This window comes from Saimiri boliviensis, chromosome 2 (assembly GCF_048565385.1).
Source record: "Saimiri boliviensis isolate mSaiBol1 chromosome 2, mSaiBol1.pri, whole genome shotgun sequence".
NCBI lineage: Eukaryota > Metazoa > Chordata > Mammalia > Primates > Cebidae > Saimiri > Saimiri boliviensis.
The window spans coordinates 198,302,233-198,323,747 of record NC_133450.1 but is presented as its reverse complement, the minus strand read 5'-3'; the positions used below and the strand labels follow the sequence as shown (position 1 = coordinate 198,323,747).

The window sequence follows — 21,515 nt, the reverse complement described above, 5'->3', positions numbered from 1 at the left end:
TGCCCAGAGGAGGCCTCTTATTTCCAGAGCGGCTGGCGTCGGGGTGCAAGTCCAGTCATCTCATCTGGGGTGGGATGTGAATAGCCCTAGAAGAGCTCTGTTATATTAGGACAGAACTATGGGGGCAGCACACCAGAGTTGGTGAAACCCAAGAAAACCAACCCATAAGGTTGATGACAGGGGTGTGCCCCTTTCCCACCACTTCCCCAATCCTAATTAGGAAGAGGCATAAATCCTAAGGAAGAGGTGCCACTTGTTAAAACTAAAACCTAAGGATGCATCTCACCAACCCCCAAAGAGACAACTGAATTCTAAACAGCATGGCAGCCTCCTCCGCCAGCACTTCTGTAGACCTTGATTTACAGGCAACTGCTAAGAAGAGAAACTTTCATGGTCCTTTCAGGTAACTCACAGCATTGAGAGCTGAAAATAACTTTAAAACTGTAGAGGAAGCCCAAGGATCAGATTAAGAGCAATACTCAGGAATGTGCACTTCTCTGACCTCATCTTTCCCTGGTCTCCCACTGCTTTCCTTTCTGTTCCTCAAGCAGCCTGGCACACTCTCCTATCGGGGCTGCTGCACTGCCTATCTGCCTGGTTTCTTTCTCTAGATAGCAACAGAGCTAGCTCCTTCCCTCCTTTCAAGTCTTCACTCAAAGGACACCTTCTCAGTGAAGGCTTCGCTGGCCAGCCTGTCTAAAACACCAGCTTTCTACTCTGATGTGCCTTCATCTTTCCTGCTTTGTTTTTCCTCAGGACTTACACTCGCTCATACACTGTATATTTTACTTATTTATCTGTTTATTTTCCACTGCCACTAGTAGAATATCAGCTCCAACAGGGCAGAGATAATTGACTACTTAATTCATCCCTATATCCTTAGTGCCTAAAATGATGCCTGGAATAAAGAAGCTGCTGCATAATTATTTCCTAAGTTAATAAACAGATGGCAATTACATAAGATTTTGCTAAGTGGGGCCAGAGTGGAGTGAAGGTAGGGAAGAAGACATTTCAGGAACAGAGAGATACTCTCATTTATTCAAAAGAATTTTATTAAACACCTATTCTGCCAGGTGTAGTCCTAAATAATTACCAAAGATACGATGATACGTAAGACCACACAAATAAGTGTCTCCCTTCTCAGTGTTCACAATCCAGAGAGTAAGAAGACAATTACAGTGTGCTAGTGCTAGAGCCCGGAAAACAGGATCACAGAGGAGGCATCAGACATACCCCATGAATGGAAAATCAGGAGAGGTGTCCTGAGGAAGGGATATCTAAAGCTGGGACCTAAAGAATGAGTAAGAGTGGAGTGTGGAGGAAACAGGGCAGGAAGAGGGCAGGAACAGATCAGGCAAAGGCAAAGAGGTGAAAGGGATCATGGCACAGTTGAGAATAAGAAAATGGTCAGGATGCTTGGTAGGAACTACAGTGAAAGAGGCAGAGAGCTGGAAAGGCAAGCTGTTACTAGATCATGTAGGGCCTTATAAATGGTATGCCTGTAAATCCCAGCACTTTGGGAGGCCGAGGTGGGCGGATCACTTGAGGTCAGAGTTTGAGACCAGCCTGGCCAACATGGTAAAATCCCGTTTCCACTAAAAACACAAAAATTAGCCAGGTGTGGTGGTGCAAGCCTGTAATCCTAGCTACTTGGGAGGCTGAGGCAGGAGAATTGCTTGAATCTGGGAAGTGGAGGTTGCAGTGAGCTGAGATTGTGTCACTGCATTCCAGCCTGGGTGACAGAGTGAGACTCTATCTCCAAAAAGAAAAGATGTTAGAAAGCTTGAAGTTCATCTTAAAGATACTGGGAAGCCACTGGGAGCTCACCAGCTGCAATGTGCAGAATGAATCAAAGGTGAGCAAGAAAAGCAAGGAGACTGGTCAGAAGGCTACTAAATTTCTATCAAGAAATGATGACTTGGACTAGGGTGGGAATGTGAGTAAAAAGAAACAGATTTCAAAAGTATTTAGACACAATGAAGAAAACTTGATGACTGATTCTATGTAGGGGGAAAGGAAAATAATAAAGAAGATGCTTAGCATCTCAGACAAGATGGCTAGGACATTCTGGTTTGGAATCCTGCTCAATTTTGTAAGATAGGGGACTTAGGAGGAGGAGCAGAGTACAGAAGGACAAGGATGACGTTCCAACTTTAGACAATGTGAGTTGGAGGTGTTTATGAAGTGTCCATATAGACCTATACAGTTGGCTGTAGGGTTCTAGCAGAGAAATCTGGACAGGAGATACAGATTTTGGAATAATCAGCATATAAATGGTAACTTGTCCCTGGGAATGCATGAGATCACCAAAGTCAGTGTGAAGGGTTAATATTCTTAGCCTGGGTGAAATCTGTGAGCCTCCAGAAATGATAAGCAAAATCTGATGTGCAAATTCACATGTATTTTTCTGAAGACAGACTTTATACTTCATAGTTTTGAAGAGACTGTCAAAGGTCTCCGAAGAGATGAAAACTAAAGAGTAAAAAGAAAGATGACGAAAGAGCCAAAATGGATACTAACATTGCAAAGCAAAGTCATGGAACTGGAAAAGCATAGGGGAAGAATGACACTCCTATTTAGCTACAATGCCTGTCTCCTCCTTATCTAGGTACTATGGAAGGAGACACAATTGTCAGAATGGCAACCAAGAGTCACTTACAGCAAATAATAGATATAATAAATTGTTATAAATTATAAATATTTATCATAAACTGAGGCAAGAAAGTAAATTAAAACAATTTTAGCTAGGTGCATTAGCTGTTGCCTGCAATCCCAATACTTTGGGAGACAAGGGCAGGAGGATCATTTGAGGCTAGGTGTTTGAGACTAGCCTGGGCAACATAGCGAGACCTCGTTCCTAAAAAAAAATACAAAATTTAGCCAGATGTGGTGACATGCCTGAAGTCCCAGCTACTTGGAAGGCTGAGGCGGGAGGACTACTTAAGCCCAAGAGGTTGAGGCTGCAGTCAGCCAAGGTTGTACCACTGAACTCCAACCTAGGTGACAAAGCAAGACCCTGTCTCTTAAAAAAAAAAAAAAAAAATATTAAAGAACATTCCACAAGAGCCACATGAAAAAAAAAAAAAACAATTTTCTACCTACTTCAATAAATTGGAAGAACATTGCTAAATCGACTTGTTCCAGCACTCATACTGAGAAATAATATGTGTCATGAGCCAATGGCCAGAAATTTCATTTTCTTTTTAGTTTAACGGTGTTTTTGAAATATAATTAACATACCGTAAAATTCACCTGTGTTAACTGTGCAAGTCACTGTTTTTAAGTATTTCTGACTGAGTTCATCCTTTACTACAATCTAATTTTAGAACATTTTGTCACCTCCAAAAGAAACCTTACATCCATTAGAATTACTTCCCATCTATTATGATTTAAATATTTGTCCCGTCCAAAACTCATGTTGAAATTTAATCCCCAGAGTGGCAGTATTGAGAGGTGGTACCTTTAAGAGGTGATTAGATCACGAGAGCTCTTCCCTTGTTAATGGATTAATGGATTATCATGGGAAGGGAATTGGTGGCTTTGCAGGAAGAGAGATGTGACCTAGCATATTAGCATACCCCCTCACCATGTGATACCCTGAGCTATCTCAGGACTCTACAGAGTCCCCACCAGCAAAAGGCTCTCATCAGATGCAGACGCTCCATCTTGGACTTCTCAACCTCCATAATTATACGAAATACATTCCTTTTTCTTTATAAATTACCCAGTTGCTATAGGCAACTGAAAACAAGTGAATATCTTCCATGTACTCCTACTCCCTAGGCCTAGGCAACTACTAATCTACTTTAAGTCTCTATAGATTTGCCTATTCTACAAATTTCATATAAACAGAATCATACAGTATGTGGCTGGCTTCTTTTACGTAGTATAACACTTTCAAGGTTCATCCATGCCATGTTATATATAAGTACTTCATGCCTTTTAATGGCTGGATACCTTTTCATTGTGTGGATATACCACATTTTGTTTATCCTGTCATCAGTTCATGCACATTTGTGCTGTTTTCTGTTTTTGGCTATTAGATGATGCTGCTGCTATGAATGTTTGTGTACAAGTCTTTGTGGGGACACGTGTTTTTAGTTCTCTTGGGTAGATACTAAGAAGTGGAATTGCTGGATCATATGGTAACTCTATGTTTGATATTTGGATGGACTGTCATATTGTTTACCAGAGTAGCTATTCCATTTTACATCCCCAGAAGCAATGTATGAGGGCTGCAATTTCTCCACATCCTCACCAACATCTATAACTACCTTTTTATTATAATTACTCTAGTAGATGTGAAAGAGTAACTCATTGTGGTTTTGATTTGCATTTCTTGATAGCTATCAATGCTGGATATCTTTTCATGTGCCTGTTAACCATTCATATACTGGCTTTGAAGAAATGTCCATTGGAATCCTTTGCCTATCATAGTTTTCTTTCAAATTTCTGAGTAAGGCAGAGTAAGGCATAGATATATACTAGATATTGTCACAACATTATGAAAAAATTATATTACAATAAAAAAACAAGGATGAAAGTAGAGCAAAAAGAACACTTGCAGGCCAGGCATGGTGGCTCATGCCTGCAATCCCAGCAATTTGGGAGGCTGAGGCAGGTGGATTGCTTGAGGCCAGGAGTTTGAGACCAGCCTTGCCAACACAGTGAAACCCCATCTCTACAAAAAAAAAAAAAAAAAAAAAAATTAGCCAGGCGTGGTGGCACACAACTGTAATCCCAGTTACTCAGGAGGCTGAGGCAGGAGACTCACTCGAACCCAGGAGGCAGAGGTTGCAGTGAGCTGAGATCACACCACTGCACTCCCACCTGGGCCACAGAGCAAGATTCTGTCTCAGAAAAGAAAAATTAAAAAGCACTTGGGAGAAAGTACCGGAGTCAAAGGACTAGAGGTCAAAGAATAACTGCAGTGGGCAAAAAAGGACATGCAATGCAAGATGGACGGAGAGAAGCCCAAGGTGAGAGTGGGGGATTTTTTAATTACTCTGAATTGATTTTATAGGTAAAACAATTAAGGGTGATGATGAAGACCAAGCTGTGTCTATAAAAGAGTGAACCCTGCAAGCCTCCACTGAGAAAAAATTTAAACAGTTCCCAGAGATAGTGAGAATCAATGAGACAGTATGTGAGAGTACTTTGTAAACTACATAAATGTAACAGTTGGTTAAAATAGCTATGTTTTCCTCATTTAGGTGAAAAGGAAAGAACCCTTGATAAGTAATTTTGAAGCTTGTTTTTGGATGATGGTAATGAAGACGTTTATAATAAACAGCAGTTAATGTTCATGGTACTAGGCACTGGGCTAAGGAGTATACATGATTTATGATCTTTAGTCCTCTAAAATGCCCAAGGAAGTACTGCTATTATTTTCATTTTTACAAATGAAGATCGTAGGTCAAACATTATTGTTGTTATTTTCAACAGTGTAAACTGTCCTTTGATATTTGCCTACTGGATCTACCCATACGGACACATCCCCAATTGCATGAAAAATCTTACCCATTATAGAAAAACTGTATGTTGTTCCCATTGTATTGCTTTTATATCAGAGAATCAAATTTTTGATAATCAAACATGCCTACCTTGGAACTACTTAATTTCTTTTCTTTTCTTTCTTTCTTTTTTTTTTTTTTTTTTTTGAGACGGAGTTTTGCTTTGTAGCCCAGGTGGAGTGCAATGGCACAATCCCAGCACACTGCAACTTCTACCTCCTGGGTTCAAGCAATTCTCCTGCCTCAGCCTTCTGAGTAACTGAGATTACAGGTGCCCCCCACCATGCCCAGCTAATTTTTGTATTATTTTTAAATAGAGAGGGGGTTTCACCATGTTGGCCAGGCTGGTCTTGAACTCCTGACCTCAGGAAATCCGCCCACCTCAACTGAGATCACAGGCCACCACGCCTGGCCTTACTTAATTTCTTTATTGCTTTAACAATATATCAATTGTTGAAATTATACAAAGTATAATATTTATAACACTGAAATTTACAAAGTATAATTTCTGTTCATTAAAGAAGAATATTCAATTATACAAAGTAGAATATTCACTTTAAAATACTTAACACACATGGAACTTATTTTGCATGGTATGAGGTTAAAATAGATCTAAATATAGCTTTCTTCACAATATCACTCAACCCACATTTTTTGTTAAACACTAATTGCTTTAACAGTTTTTATTTCTGCTGTTTCTATTTTGTTTCCATCATTGCTATTAACCTGTGTCCAGGTAGTCTTGTTACTGTCATTTGGAACAGGTTTCGCCCTAGAATGGCAATACCCCTTTTATTTTCCTCTAAGTAACACAATTATTAATTAGATAATAACAACTATAGATACACAATCTTTACTCACACAATGAGTAATCCTTCACTCCTACCTTTTATTTGGCTAGTATACTGACGACATTTAAAAATCCTAATACTGATACACTCTTCTTCTCACAAACAGACTTCCGGCTTCTTTCAAAAACTTAGCATCACTGCCTGCATCTACTCACATGCCAAAACTCACCCAATTAGCAGCGATCTCCTTCATATGGGGCACACACATATAAAGTTCAGGGTGTCCAACATTTCTGTTGTTTTATACCCAACCCATGTAAGTGATTTATACTGTATGCCTAGGGGCTTTTGGATCTGCAACCTCTGATGAAACCGTGCATTTCCCTTCCTGCCTATAAAACCGGAAAGTTCACAGTTAATTTAGTGCTTAATGTCAGTAACTACGCTTAGCCTAGATTTCTGGTCTCATCACTTCTCTACTTCCATTGTGTAATTCCTGATCTTTTTTATTCCCATTTCATTGTCATATAACATATGCACCTACTTCTAATCCTTTTAAATTATTTTGTGAATGAGAAACAATGTAAAAACATTTCCCCTCTGAAATTCTTGCCTGGTTCTTTACTCTGTGATTTATGCTATCAATCAAGTTCAATGAACATCCTACTGGGATCTTAACTGGTACTGTATTAAATCTATAAATTAACTTTGTTAGCACTGTCATCTTTACTATATTAAGACTACTCATCTCTCTTATTTGTTTTTTGTTAAATTAAGTACTATAACTCTCTGTATTTGGTCCTAGATATATCTTGTTAGATTTTATTTTTTAATAAAACAAGGTATTATATTTTTCATTGTATTTTCTGTGCACTGATAAGACAAATGACTGACTTTAGTTAGGCATCTGTTTTATAACCTATAATTTAAGCACTTCATTTCAAGATATGCTTTTGTTGAATCTACTAAACATTCCAAGTTATAGCCCCTGGTCATTGGCAAGTAGTATTATTTTTCTTTCTAATCACCTATACATATTCTATTTATCTCTTTTATTATGATTTGCTGCAACTAGTTATTTAAAACAGTGCTATTAAAAAGATGATGTTCTTGCTTACTTAATTTGAGGTATACTATTTCTATTTCTCCATAATATTGGTAGCTGCTATTACTAGAAACTCCATCAGCCTCCTTTCATTCCATTAAACCTATAATAAAATCTATTTTCAACAAAGGTGCCAAAGTAATTCAACGGGGAAGATAGTCTTTCCAATAAGTGCTTCTGGAATAACTGTATTTTTGTATTGTAGAAAAAAAATAAACTTTAACCTTTTCTTCACAGCACATTCAAAAATTAAATTAAAATGAATCATATATATGAACATAAGAGCTAACTAAAAAACTTTCAGAAGAAAGCATTAAAAATTGTGAATTTGGGGTGAGGCAATAATATCTCAGATAGGACACAAAAAAACTAAGCTATTAGTAAAGACAAATTCAACTTTATCATAATTTAAAAATTTGCTCATCAAAAGATGCCATTAAGAAAACAAAAAGCAAACCAAAGATTGGAAAATATAATTGCAAAACACTTACCTAACAAAGGTCTTGTATACAGATTTAAGTGCTTATAACTCATTAAGACTAACCAGTTTATTTTAACATGTGCAAGATATGAACATTTCACAAAAGAAAACAGATGGATAGTCAACCAGCACTTTAAAAGATGGTCACCATCATCGGTCATTAGAAACATGCAATTAAAACCACATTGAGATACCACTGCAAATTCACTGGAATGGCTAAGAATAAAAAGAACAGAGACCGGCATGGTGATCTGTACCTATACTCCCAGCTATCTGGGAGCCTCAGGGTCACTTGAGGCCAAGAGTTTGAGGCTGTAGTATGCTATAACCATGCCATGAATAACCATGGAACTCCAACCTGTGCGACACAGATTCTATCTCTAAAAAAAATAAAATAAAATAAAATAAAATAAAACAAATAACAAAAAAATCTCATAATACAAAATGCTTGTGAGGAAGTAAAGCAAATATAACCCTCCTACTTTCCTAGTGGGAATGCAAAGTGGTGCAACCACTTTGGGAAACAGCTTGATAATTTCTTTTAAAGTTAAACATCCTCACCACATGACTCTGCAATCTCAATGCTACATAGCTAACTATCCAGGAGTCATGAAATAGATAAACTCACATTAACAGATTGTTAAAGCAGTATTACTCACAATAGTAAAAAAAAAAAAAAAAAAAAAAAAAAAAAAAAAAGTTAAATATTGAAATAACCCAAATAGCAAAAAACTAGTGAACAGATAAACTGTGTTATATTCATATAATTGAATACTTCTTAGCAATTTAAAAGGAACTGACCACTGATATACTGAACAACATGCATGAATCTCAGTAGCATTATTGTGATATGTTGAAAAAAGGCGGACACAAAATACTACATAATGTATAATTCTATGTATATGACATTCTAGAAAAAATAAAACTATACTATGAAAAACAGATCAGTGGTTGTCTAAGAGACAAGAATGAGGGCAAGGACTGACTACAAAGAGGCATAAGATAATTTTCTAAGAGCAAAAGATGTGTGGGTTGTGGTGGAGGATGCACGACTGTATATAGTTATCAAAATTCAAACTAAACTTTTGTTTGATAATTATATACAGTATGTTTTACAATATGTTTTATAGTTTGATAACTATATAAAGTTTTACTATATGTAAGTTATAACTCAACAAAACTATAAAATAAAATATTTTAAAATTTCTTCCTGAAAATTGACTTTACAAAATCCAATTTAATCTAATGAGCCCCAGTGTGTAGTAAGAGTTTAACATTACTCAGACAGAGATCTGGACTTTGCCCTTCACTTCTGGGTGTTAATTTCTAAGCCTTATAGGAATGTCTTTGTTTACTTGGTGCTCTTGGGTCATGGCAGACATCTAACAATGTGTTTTAGGGTCAGAATAGACCACACCACATAGTACTTAGGGTGGGGGTTGAGCACCCTAGAAAGACCAACAATGTTGTTTAGATTAGGAGTTTGCGATCACATGGTATCAACTTGACCCAAGGGGCTGTAGACTGGAGACTGAGTCAGCCATGTAATAGAGTCCCAACAAAAATTATGAACACTGAGGCTTAGGTGAGCTTCTCTGGTTAGCCACACTCACTGTGTATTGTCCCATATTGATATTGTCCCATACGAGAAAGTACTGTGCTCTGACTCCCTGTACTCCACTCTCTCCAAGGGAGACAACAATGGAAGCTCTGCCCCATGCACTCCTTTTATTGGCTAATTTCACTCTATAGCCTTCCTAAAAATAAACCATAACCATGAGTACAGTGGCATTCAGTGAGTTCTGTAAGTCTTCCTGGCAAGTTATTTGCCAGGAAATAGGTGGTTTTATGGACCCCCTAACCTTGCAATTGGGGTCAGATATAACGATGGTTGTGTGTGGACTGTGTGCTCTCTAACTTCTTAGGTGTCCTCAACTCTCACACCCAGGTAAACACAAATGGGTGGCAAACCAGTGAGTATCAGACTTGTGGTTGAAGCAGTTAATAATTACCTGAAGTATATTACAAAGGTCATTGTCTATGAGCTCATGTACAATGATCACAGCTTTTAAAGAACTTTACAGGTGTCAGGTAACCCAGAACCAACTCAAGTAGTGAGACTTAAGATTGAGCATTTCTATCAGCTGTTTAACTCAGACATGGCAAATATACACACCTAGTCAAACTACATGGAGAAAAACCAATCATCCCTTCCTTGCCACCTAGCTGCATACATGTCATCTCGTTCTGTTAAACAGCTTTTCACTTCCCTATTTAGAATTGGTGAAACATTTTGACTTTCAACTCCTATATTTTCTAAGGTATGTAGCTGAATCTCCTCTTTCAAATGATAGCAGTATTTTCCACAGCAAGTATTATCCTAAAGGCAGAATTACACTAGCAATACAGATGTTATCTTTGTAAAGAGTTTAAAAATTTAGGCTAAAGAGTAACGTGGTCACAAAATATGACAAAAAATATTTTCCAAAGAAATCTCCACAAATTTACCTTCTAAAAATTTAGTTAGCATCTTTACAACTTCTAATATTTTCCATGAGAGAGAATGAAAATTTGGGGGGGAAAAAAACTGTATAGGCCAGGTGCGGTGGCTTACGCCCATAATCCCAGCACTTTGGGAGGCTGAGGCAGGGAGGATCATTGAGGTCAGCAGTTCGACAACATGGTGAAACCCCATCTCTGATAAAAACACAAAAATTAGCTGGGTGTGGTGGTGGGTGCTTGTGTTGCCAGCTACTCGGGAGGCTAAGGCAGGAGAATTGATTGAATTCAGGAGGCAGAGGTTGCAGTGAGTTGAGATCTTGCCATTGCACTCCAGCCAGCCTGGGTGACAGAGCAAGACTTCATCTCAAAAACAAACAAACAAAAAATCTATATAAATAATACAGTCAGTTTTCATTTAGAACCTCACAGATGTTACTATTTCCAAATGCTTGTAAATTGAGGGAAATAAATTCTCAAATTCAAGCTTATGTGAGGTATGTGCCTAGGCTGCTCTTTTTCACTTTATGCTAAAGTAGGAGTGGTAGTAGGTTAGAGTTAGAATCAGAGAGTACTGACAGGATACAGAGAGAGGAGTGCTTTCCCTCAAAGTAAAGCCAAATTCATCCAAGGCTTAGAGCATCTCCATTTGTTTAAACTCATCCCTAAGTGTGAGAACTAGCAGGTCATCTATTGGGACTGCTCTGAGGAAGACCTTGACAACAAGTAGGTAGAATACTCTGTAAAACTTAAGCATTAGTCCAATGGACAAATGTATACATCTCTTCTTCTAAGCTTCTACAACTCCACAAGATAGAGTCGGGAGCAACTTCCTGTGTGGACCAGTCTTCCCTGGGCTTTAGGATGGCCAGCAAGAATTCCATCCTATAGACTTAGCCACACTATTTCTCAGCTGATGAGAACCAAGCTTGGCATTCTAATCAGAATTCCGTCCTCACCAGAAGATGGGCTCCTGGAGCCAGCTCTCAGTCCCCAAACCCTCATAACCATCTATTCACCTCTTTTTCCAATCACCATTATATGTATCATCCTTCTACAGCCTACTTTACTTGATTTTACCCTAATAAAATGCAAGTCCTACCTTGAACCCCCAAAATACGACAAAAATAAAAAAAAATTTGCAATGAAATCTCCATAAATTTACCTTCTGAAAATTTAGTTCACATCTTTACGTTTAACTGGGGCTCCAAAATTCTGCCTAACATTACGCTGTCCCTGAATCTCCAGTCACCGGCTGAGAGTCTTCAACCCACAGGTACAACCTGTAACTAAGATGCTGCCCTGCAGGGGAGAGATTCAAGACCGAGAATCTGACCCAATTACACTGGAGGAAGGGAGTCATGAGCCATAGAATATATGCTACAGAATATACAGATTACCTCTGGAAGCTGAGAACGACTCCGAGTTTATAGCCCGCAAGGAGATAGGAACTCAGTCCTACAGCCATATGAAACTAAGTCTGTCAACAGCCTTAATGAGCTCAGAAGAGAATTCATTCCCTAGAATCTCAAGAAAAAAAATCACAGCCCTGCCAACACTTTGATTTTAGCCTTCAAAATCTATAGCAGAGAACCAGCTAAGCTATGCTGTACACAGACTTCTGATTTACAGAACTTTGTTATTTAAAGCAATGAATTTGCTTCAATTTCTGATTTATGGAACTTTGTGGTTTAAAGCTGCTTAGTTTATTGTAATTTGTCACAGCAACATTAGGAAACTAACACAATGGTGGTTCCAGTACCACCATCAAATTGCCTTATTTTCCTCTCCCCACCAGCCTGCTGTTAGGAATTCAAGAAAGTGGAGTCACTCAGCTTACAATAGACAACATTTTTAAATGATGTTCCAACATTGAACTGTTATAATTTATCTATGTATTTTGTCTTCCCCACTAGAATGCAAGGTCTTCAAGGACAGGGACTACAAATGTCTTTTTATCCTTTTAATTTTTTTTCATTATCCCAAGTAATATATATTGATTATAGATAACTTAGAAAAAAAGAGGTAAGTATAAAATTAAAACATCCATAATTCAACAGTTAATCACACTGTTAACATTTTCACGTCATTCTATACTTTCCTATGTACATGTATATTTTTACATATATAAATCAAATCATGCTGTACATACCGGTTTGCAATTTATTTTCCCTTAATAATACTATGCATATATTGCATGCTATGGACATCTAAGCATCATTTTACTGACTCCAGTCTCAGACCAGCCCGGGCCCTACCATTGTAACCTCTCTCATGGCCCTCCCATTATAACCTCTCCAATACTCTTATACCTCTCTTTTCAAAACACTTCCTATAGCTATAATAATTTGTGATTATATGATAATTTTACTGTTTTCTCCACTAAACTGTAATTCCCATGAGATAAAAATAGTATGCTTCTTTTGCTCAAAAGTATAGTCTCAAGTGCCTAACTCAAAGAAGATAGCCAAGAAATAGAGTTCACAAATGAATGAATGAATTTAACCAAACCTTTTTTTCAGCCACTTAGGTTGCTTGTTATTTTAATATTCCTAATAGTGGTCTGTAGCACACAGCTGATTTACAATAAATGTCTGCTGAGGGCTAAATAATAAACACAATTTTCAAAAATGGTGAAGGATAGTCATTTAGTAAACAGCAATATGATTTAAGTCATCAGTAGGAAGAGAAGTCCTAGTCACATAATGAAAAACTGTATAAGTACTTAGCTGATTAAAGAACCTTCCATGCAAATATTTTAGCATATTTTATCTGTATTTTTCTAGCTCTTTTTTCAAACAGGAACAGGTATACACAGTCAATTAGATTTGGTAACTCTCTAAAAAGTCTTCAAAAGAGACATATTTTATATGCTGACTAATTAAAGAATAAGATTCTTCCTAAAATAGATGGTTACATGGCATAGTATAGGCCCAGAAAGTTTGGCAATCATTTAAAGAGTGAACACAGTTGTCATATTGGTACAATCCCCTAAATAATCCTCTACACAGGTTAATATGTGATCATGGGGTAGACTGAACCAGAGACATAAAAGATACAGAACTCTGACTTTAAAGAAGGTGATCAGTGGCCACTAAAGTCCTATTCTGTATCCATATAGATATTATAAAAATAGTTTCCCTAAAATAAGACCACTGTCTATTAAACAATCAATTATCCTACTAAAAAAGAAACTCATTATCAGTTTGAAGCTAAGTATTTTTCAGTAAATACTGAAAACATATAAATGGTAAAAAAAAGAATCCAAATATGAATTAAGAATAATACAGTTCATCATCACAATTCATATTCTTTATCTGACAGAGAAAGAAACACACGAAATTGCCTTCAAATTACTCAAAGCCTTTCTAGATTGTATAAGTGCTTTAGTTCCCTTCAAAGTTTTTAAAATATGTATGGGGATTTGTCAAGTTCCCCTAAAAATTTCTTTCACTTTTAAATGTTGGGAGGGAGAAAGCCCCAAAGCAAAAAAGGTGGGAAGCTGGAATTACCTTACAACTCACCAGATCTATTTTAGTGTATGATGATATTTTGGTGTATGATGCAAAGAGCACTGACTGAGGGTGAGAATTGAGTGCTGGTCTATCACCATCGGGTCACTCATTTCCTAGACTCAGTTTCTTCACCTGTAAAATGATCTCAAGGATCGTTTTAGGACAAACATTTTAAGCTTTAAGAATCTTGCCAATGAGAACCTTAAGGAGAAAGAAATAAAACTCACACTCTGATTCTGTTTTTACTAGGTACTCTGGTAAAGATTACGCAGAAAATTGAAAAGAGCTCAAATAAAATGAACCCCCTATAGATTTTACTCATACATAGATGCTATTATCCTCCTCAGACCCCTAATTCTTTACATCCTGTTAATATAGATTATCTGAAATTTGAGAGGCATTTTAGGGCAATGAAGACTTTATCAGTGATTGGAACTTTAAATGGCTTTCTTGGAAGAAAGACAAAAAGATAAAAAAGAAAATTAGATTTGTGCAAAAATATATCTTTAGAACCTCTATAGAATAATCGATACTGATGTGTGAGACACACTGGGAAAACTTCTTGGAGTAATAAGGAAAGCTGACACTAAGCTGTGTTAGGACCGTTTGCAGAATGAGTTCTAATAATGATATAATGCTTATGTCAAAAAGATTAAGAGCAGTTCCTTACTTAAACTGTTGCCCAACTTTACAATGATAACCTATGCTTACTAGGAGCTACCGTCACTTTGCCATATCTTCTCCCATCTCAGGCACCCAACACATGGGAACATCTTTAGTAGAAGCACAGCACCCTTGCCCTCACCCCAATCTTCTCCCAGAGGTCAACAAAGTGAGACCTTTTGCCCCAGCTCAGTCCACACACTCATTTATTCAGGTATCTTACAACTAAATAGGATAATCACTGCTCTGTCCAAATAGGTATGGAAGATAGGGAGCTTCCTCTCTGGGAATAATAATAATATAATAAGGCTGGGTGCAGTGGCTCATGCCTGTAATCCTGGCACTTTGGAGGCTGAGCCGGGCAGATTGCCTGAGCTCAGGAGTTTGAGACCCGCTTGGGCAACACGGCAAAACCCAATGTCTACTAAAAATACAAAAAAAAAATTAGCCAGGTGTAATGGTGCATGCCTGTGGTCCCAGCTACATGGGAGGCTGAGGCAGGAGAATCGCTTGAACCCAGGAGGTGGAGGTTGCAGTGAACTGAGATTGCGCCACTGCACTCCAGCCTGGGTGACAGAGTGAAACTCTGCCTCCAATAGTAATAATAATAATAATGATAATTTTCTATCTAAAATTGACATATACACTCTAAGGCTACTTACATATTATAGACCTAAAGGCTGTAGACAATCTAGAATGTGGCAGAAAAAGTATGTTTTTGGAATTCCTAATCAGAGTTCAAAATATATTACTATCACCCTCATCCCCACCATCAAAAAAACGGCAGCCAGAGAGGAACAAAGGCCCTCAGTCCAACAATCCTCAAGGAAATATGCTGCCAACAACCACAAGAGCTTGGAAGGGGAACCTGCCCTCACTGAACCTCCGATGAAATCCCAGCCCTGACCAGCAACTTAAGGGCAGCTTGTGAGCGACTCTGTGGCTGAAGACCCAGGTAAGCCACAGATTTCTGACCCACCGAAAGTGATCACAAATGTGTCTTGTTTTAAGCTACTAAGTTTATTGTAACACTGTTATCTAGCAACTGCCAATTAATACAGACAAATGAGAAACACAAAATACAGTTAGAGCGTAAACTAAGGCAGTAGAATAACAAGTAAATTTAGAAAATTTCAGGTAAAGGAAAGGAAAGCTCACTACAGATAAGGTTAGTTTTGAAACATTTCATACAGGGGTTAGTTATGAGACGTGTCTTAAGTGTTTCAAGAATTCAGACTGGCAGACAGGTAGAAGGAACAGCAAAGAGGTAAGAATCAATTGAATGTCTTGGACAATAAGAATATCACACTGAGGAACAGTGGGAGGAGACTGAATAGGTGAGACAGGTCCAGATCACAAAAGGTCTGAAAGGGCAGGGCTGAGAGGCTCTTCTTTGATGCTAGAGACACCACCACCAAAGGAAAGGCTCTTGAGGTGGGAAATGACAACATAAGAGCCCTATTTTAAAGAACTTAATCTTATCAAGTATAAAGGATAGAGCAGATTAGAGATAAGATGACCAAGAATAGATATGCTAGCACAACAGTCTTCATGAGAGGCTAACAAACATGGGGGAAAAAAGGTTCACATTCATTAATAATCAAAGACATGCAAATTAAAACTATAAAACACCATTTTCTGGCCTAATAAATTAGTAAATAATAAAAACTAATAATACTAGCAAAGATAAAGTAATCTCAGACACTGTTGGTGGGAATATAAATGGAACGGTCTTTACGGAAAGCCATTCAGCAATATGCATTAATAATTTTAAAATATTCAAATCCTCAGACTCACTAATTCTTAAAATATTTTCTAAGGAAATAAACTGATTTATCTATTCAACAAGATTTAAATGAGTGCCTACTATGCTCTAGGAAGTGAGCTAGGATCTGAGACACAGCAATGAATCAAATATATCTCACCTCTTCTCTCATGGCACTTAGGATACACATTTAACAAACAATCAAAAAATAAGTACATAATTACACATATTACAGGATACAATGAGAGTACTTTTGAATATCAGATTTAAACTGTGACAATAAAAAGGCCTCTCTGGGAAGTGACATTTATGTTGAGGGCTGAAGGATGAGTAGAGTTTTGCCACGTGAAGATTGGGAGGAATTTTTTTTTTCCTGATAGAAGAAACAATATTCATGAAGGCAAGAAAGAGTTATAGTTGATATTTTAGAGGACTGATCTGTTGACTTTTTCAACAAATATGTAAGAAGGTCCTAGTAAGACCAGCTACTGTAGTAGGGGCTGACAGTAAGGAATGGGAGAAAGTGAGCCAAACAGGTGTAAAAATACTGTATAGCTACAGAAGGGCCTACAATCCATAAGGAAGCAAAAAAGTACGAGGAAGTAAGTGTAAAGGAAGGAAACGAATGCATCTTCAGGAGGAAGAAGAGGATGGAAGAAGAGGATGGCAAACACAAAGACTGCTGCTTTCCTGTCTTTTTTCAAATCAAAATATCATAGACTTATCTGAGAAAGTAAAAAAAAAGCCTCTTCATTTTTTTAGATAAACATTTATAGACAGAAATATTTAAGTAGGTTAGCACTAAAAAGGTCATACTGTAAGAGAAGATAAAGTCAAAATCAAAAATAAATTGTAAGCATGTGTACATGAATTAAAGAACAGCTACACTTGGGAAACTATTTTCCCTCTATGTGAATGGCTCTTGACTATGCTAAGCATTCAGGGAACAGTGACCACTTTTTCAGAATAATAAGTAGCCTCTCTTGGAAGAGGCCAAAATGTACATAGAATAATTCTAGGATTTGCAATCTGCTCCACTGAACAGATGAATCACCACAAGGTTAAATATAAAGAGTGGCATTTACACAAACTTTATGGTGAGAATGTACTTGGAGTCATGGCAAGTTATGAAAGGATCCACAAAAATGATTCCAATCCCATGTAAGTAGAAGACCTGAGGGAGTAGATCCCTTTTCCTCTTCTCAATTATCTAAATTGTAATATTTTGTATTTGATACATGTCAGCAGCATTAAACAGTTAAATTGACTGGGCACGGTGGCTCACGACCAATCCCTGTATGTTGGGAGGCTGAAGCAGGTGGATCACGACACGAGGTCAGGAGTTCAAGATCAGTGTGGCCAACATGGTGAAACCCCATCTCTACTAAAAATACAAAAATTAGCCAGACACAGTGGCAGGTGCCTGTAATCCTTGCTACTCTGGAGGCTGAGGCAGGAGAATCTCCTTGGAACTCAGGCAGCAGAGGTTGCAGTGAGCCAAGATTGCACCACTGCACTCCAGCCTGGGCAAGAGAGTGAGACTCCATCTCAAAAGTAGATGGTATCTACAAAAAAAAAAAAATAGTACTGTGGAACTCTACACTATTTTTGTAACTTCTATGAGTCTAAAGTTATTTCAAAATAAAAATAAACAAAAAGGATATGGGTAGTCTTGTTACAAGAAATAACATACATTCTAAAATTTGCCATGAAGCAATCATAAAGAATAAATGTAACAATCCTTCAAATTGCTAAGAGTCCAATTTTCACTTCTCTCAATGGATGCAGGTGTGTATCAAGAGAAAAACTCAATTTCTGGGCTGGATATTCTACCGCCCACCAGCCATGTGACTTTGGGAAAATTACTTCAATCTTCCAGGCCTCTGTTATACCTACCTCACAGGGTGGTATCATATGCTAGTTGACTTTGGCATGCTATACAAATACTCATTGTTGTTACTTAAAATTTTGTTTAAACTGCATTATCTTGTCTTCATTAATGGGAGGAATAACACTGAGAAATTAACTATTTGGATTTCTTCAGGTTTGTGACATTATCAAATTAATCATACTTCCCACTAGGGGCCCAGATTTAACTGACAGATTTATATAATAACAAATACAGTTGTTACATATTACTTTCCTGGAAAATGCTTTATAATAGACCTATAACCTTAAAAATGTTACCTGCTTAGCCTTTTCCTATAAAGTGCATTAACAGGATTAGTTAGCCTGCTACCTTAAAATTAGTTTTGTTAATTCTGAAGAACAAATTAGATATTTTAAATGCCTAATAAGGTTTCATGGGGCATAAATATATGGTCTGTACAAATATATTAGCATCATACATAAAATATGCTAAATTAAATCTATTTTCTCCATAGATATTAAAAACAAAATCACAGCTCTTTTGAAGAAAAAATCAATTAAGTCAGAAATTTCGTGAAATCTAAAAGATGAATATTGAGAACCTAAAGAAAATGTTAAAGTTTGACAAAGAAAATGTATCTTTTATAAAACTGGAAACTTATGTGTACTTATAAATGATACAACATAAAATGTTTTTTATAATGTTAATATTTCAAAATCCATTCTCATCCCTCTGTCTCCCATTAAGTATAATCTTAGGGGAAAATGTTACAGGGTTAAAACTTAGTGTATAACTTAAAGACTAATGGAAAAAAAAAAAAAGAGTAAAAGAATAACCTGTTCAAATCGAGCCTTTATCCATTAACATTAACATGGGTAAAGGTAGCCATTTTAACATGGTAGCTAATTCTGTTTCCCGAAGAATATATTTGTAGACCAAAACCAAGAATGATTCAAGGGTTCAGTGGAAAAAAAATCAAACACACCAACAGAAGTCACATAAAAATAATATTTGGTAAGATATTATCTTTCAAACAGTAGGAATAGCAGGATTTTCTCTGTGCCCCTTTCAAAGTTCCCATGTGTTCATCATTCAGCAACAGTCTACTCACTTCCGCTGGGTGTGGTCCATGCCACTGTTAGGTATTGCTTCCAACTTTGTATTTTTCTGCCCACAGATATTTCCATAGCTGTCGTATCCTGACACTAGTCTTGCTGCTGCACCTGTTGCTATTGAAAAGCCACAAATAAATCCCTAGGAAAGAAACAGAAAAAAAAAATACAAATAAACCATTTCAATAGCCAACAGTCACTAGTTGATACGATAATGAGAGTCTTTTGTCTGCTGAAGGGAACAAAGAGCTATCTTTCCTTATTGCAAACACTTCCACTGTTTTCCTTGGATTGCACATAAGCAGTACAAAGAAGTCCATAGGGAAACACTATTTACTATCATAACAAAACAAATCCCAACCTTTACATCATTAGATCATCTTTGAATTTTATAATAATAATAATAGTAATAACAGCAGCTTCTCAATATAGAACATCTGCTCTGTGGCAGTCTGTGTACTCTTAATAGGTGCTTGTTGTATGTTATCTCTAATCCTCCTGATGAAGAAACTGAGGCCTAGAGACATTAAACAAGTTTATCCAAGGCCATCAAAGCTAGCAAAGATCAGAAAATAGAATCAAACCCAGCTTCCCTCATTCTTTAGTTTCATTTGGTTGTAAAGGGGTTCTGTTAAGTGAACATCAGCAAAGGATGAAAGAAACAAATTCAGAGAAAAACTGGAACGTGGGTTTTGAATTACTATCGCTTCAGTACACACACACTACTGTTTCCTTCCTGCAATAAAGCTATATACAAGTCAAAGAATTATATCATGAAGCAGTGCCATGTTCTTATGTTCTTAATACTGAAGACGAGGGGAGTAAAAGTGCTTGCTTTGTATACTGCAAAGGTCACTTCATTTCATGGGAATATGCTTCATCACAGTACTAAAGGCAAATGGTAGATACTTCAGAAGCACATCATGCTTGCTAAGTCAAGCATGCACTGACCAAAACAAATCAATAAAAGCCTACGCTTGACAGCAAGCTACTAGCCAAAAGAAGAGGAAGTGAATCACTACTGATAAATTGATTGTATTGGGGGGAAAGACTGAGGTTAACAACTATTCTTACAACCTGGTCATTAAAAGATTAACTTTTTATTATCTTCAGTAAAGTGGCTAAGAAGGCAGAGACTACCATTATTTAATTAATCACAGCCAAGTATCATGAGCAGTACTTATCTAAATAGCCCTGCTAGATCTAAGGCCTACAGTGGAAAATACTATAATCATATACAATTCCTCAGAGAAAAGTATTTCCCCTTTAAATATACTTACCTAAAAAAGCAAACAAAGTCTTTTCTAAATAACCCCTGTACTTTCATTGTGCAGGTAAGGGAGCTACGAGGAAAGAATAAAAAGCATAGCTACAGTCAGTAGAAACTTATTGAAAACTATACCGTGTGCAAAAGTAGACAGAGTAGAGACTATTCCTAATTTGCTACTCACTAGCTTCAACTTTCTGTCTCAATTTACTCATCTGTAAAATTGAGATAATGAGTGTAGGTAGCTCATTGGGCTGTTATAAGGATTAAATGATATAATCCAGTAAAGTGATTAAAAAGAAAACAGCTGCCTGGCACATAGTAAGAGCTCAATAAAGTCTTAGCTATTAATAGCTGTTAGATACTATTATTAGGAATGAGAACATGCTATAAGGGAAAGATGGTGGGTTTTTAGGTCAGAAAGCCTGCGTTGATCAATGGAATACTGATGACTCCATTTTCTTCTTGGGTGACCTTCAATCTTGGGTGACCTTGAGCAAACTTGCTTAATTCTATGCCTCTGTTTGCCACCTATAAATTAAGGTTAAAAACCACTTATCACAAAAGCTGTTGTGAAAATCACATGAGATAACACATGTTACATGTAAAGTGCATATCTCAATACATGTTAGTCTCCTTCTGCCTCCAAGAAGCACCAAACTGCTAGCATTAGGGTTAGACACAGCTGGTCAGTACTTATTCATGCACACTCACCCTTCGCCCCTCTCCCCATCTCCTGACTTCTCCAAGGACACTGTAGGGTAATCAATCCCACCTCAGAACTTCAACCCAATACTAAGACATGTGAGAAAAAAATTTAATCCTCTGCATACATATTTGCATATTTACATACCATACCATTTTAAGCATATCTTTGAACTGCAAGTTAAAAAGCCTTGTGCTGAGTAAAAACTGGAAAAGGAGGTGAGTATTA

The 21,515-nt window shown here is 37.1% G+C and overlaps 1 protein-coding gene and 1 long non-coding RNA gene across 4 annotated transcripts in view; both read right to left on the bottom strand.

Annotated features, from left to right (window-relative positions):
* The window catches only part of SLC44A1 (solute carrier family 44 member 1), a 186,126-nt gene that overhangs the window by 103,887 nt on the left and 60,724 nt on the right, over positions 1-21,515 (bottom strand). For all 3 annotated transcript variants that reach the window (XM_010336001.3, XM_003925259.4, XM_010336000.3), the window contains exon 3: positions 19,314-19,456. In XM_010336001.3, coding sequence (XP_010334303.1) covers positions 19,314-19,456 — 143 coding nt within the window. The remainder of the gene's footprint in view (positions 1-19,313; positions 19,457-21,515) is intronic.
* LOC141583764 (uncharacterized) lies at positions 5,619-19,306 on the bottom strand. Its single transcript, XR_012516656.1, has 2 exons — positions 7,634-19,306; positions 5,619-7,512 (listed from the first exon to the last, which is right to left on the bottom strand). It is a non-coding gene; the product is annotated as an uncharacterized LOC141583764 (long non-coding RNA).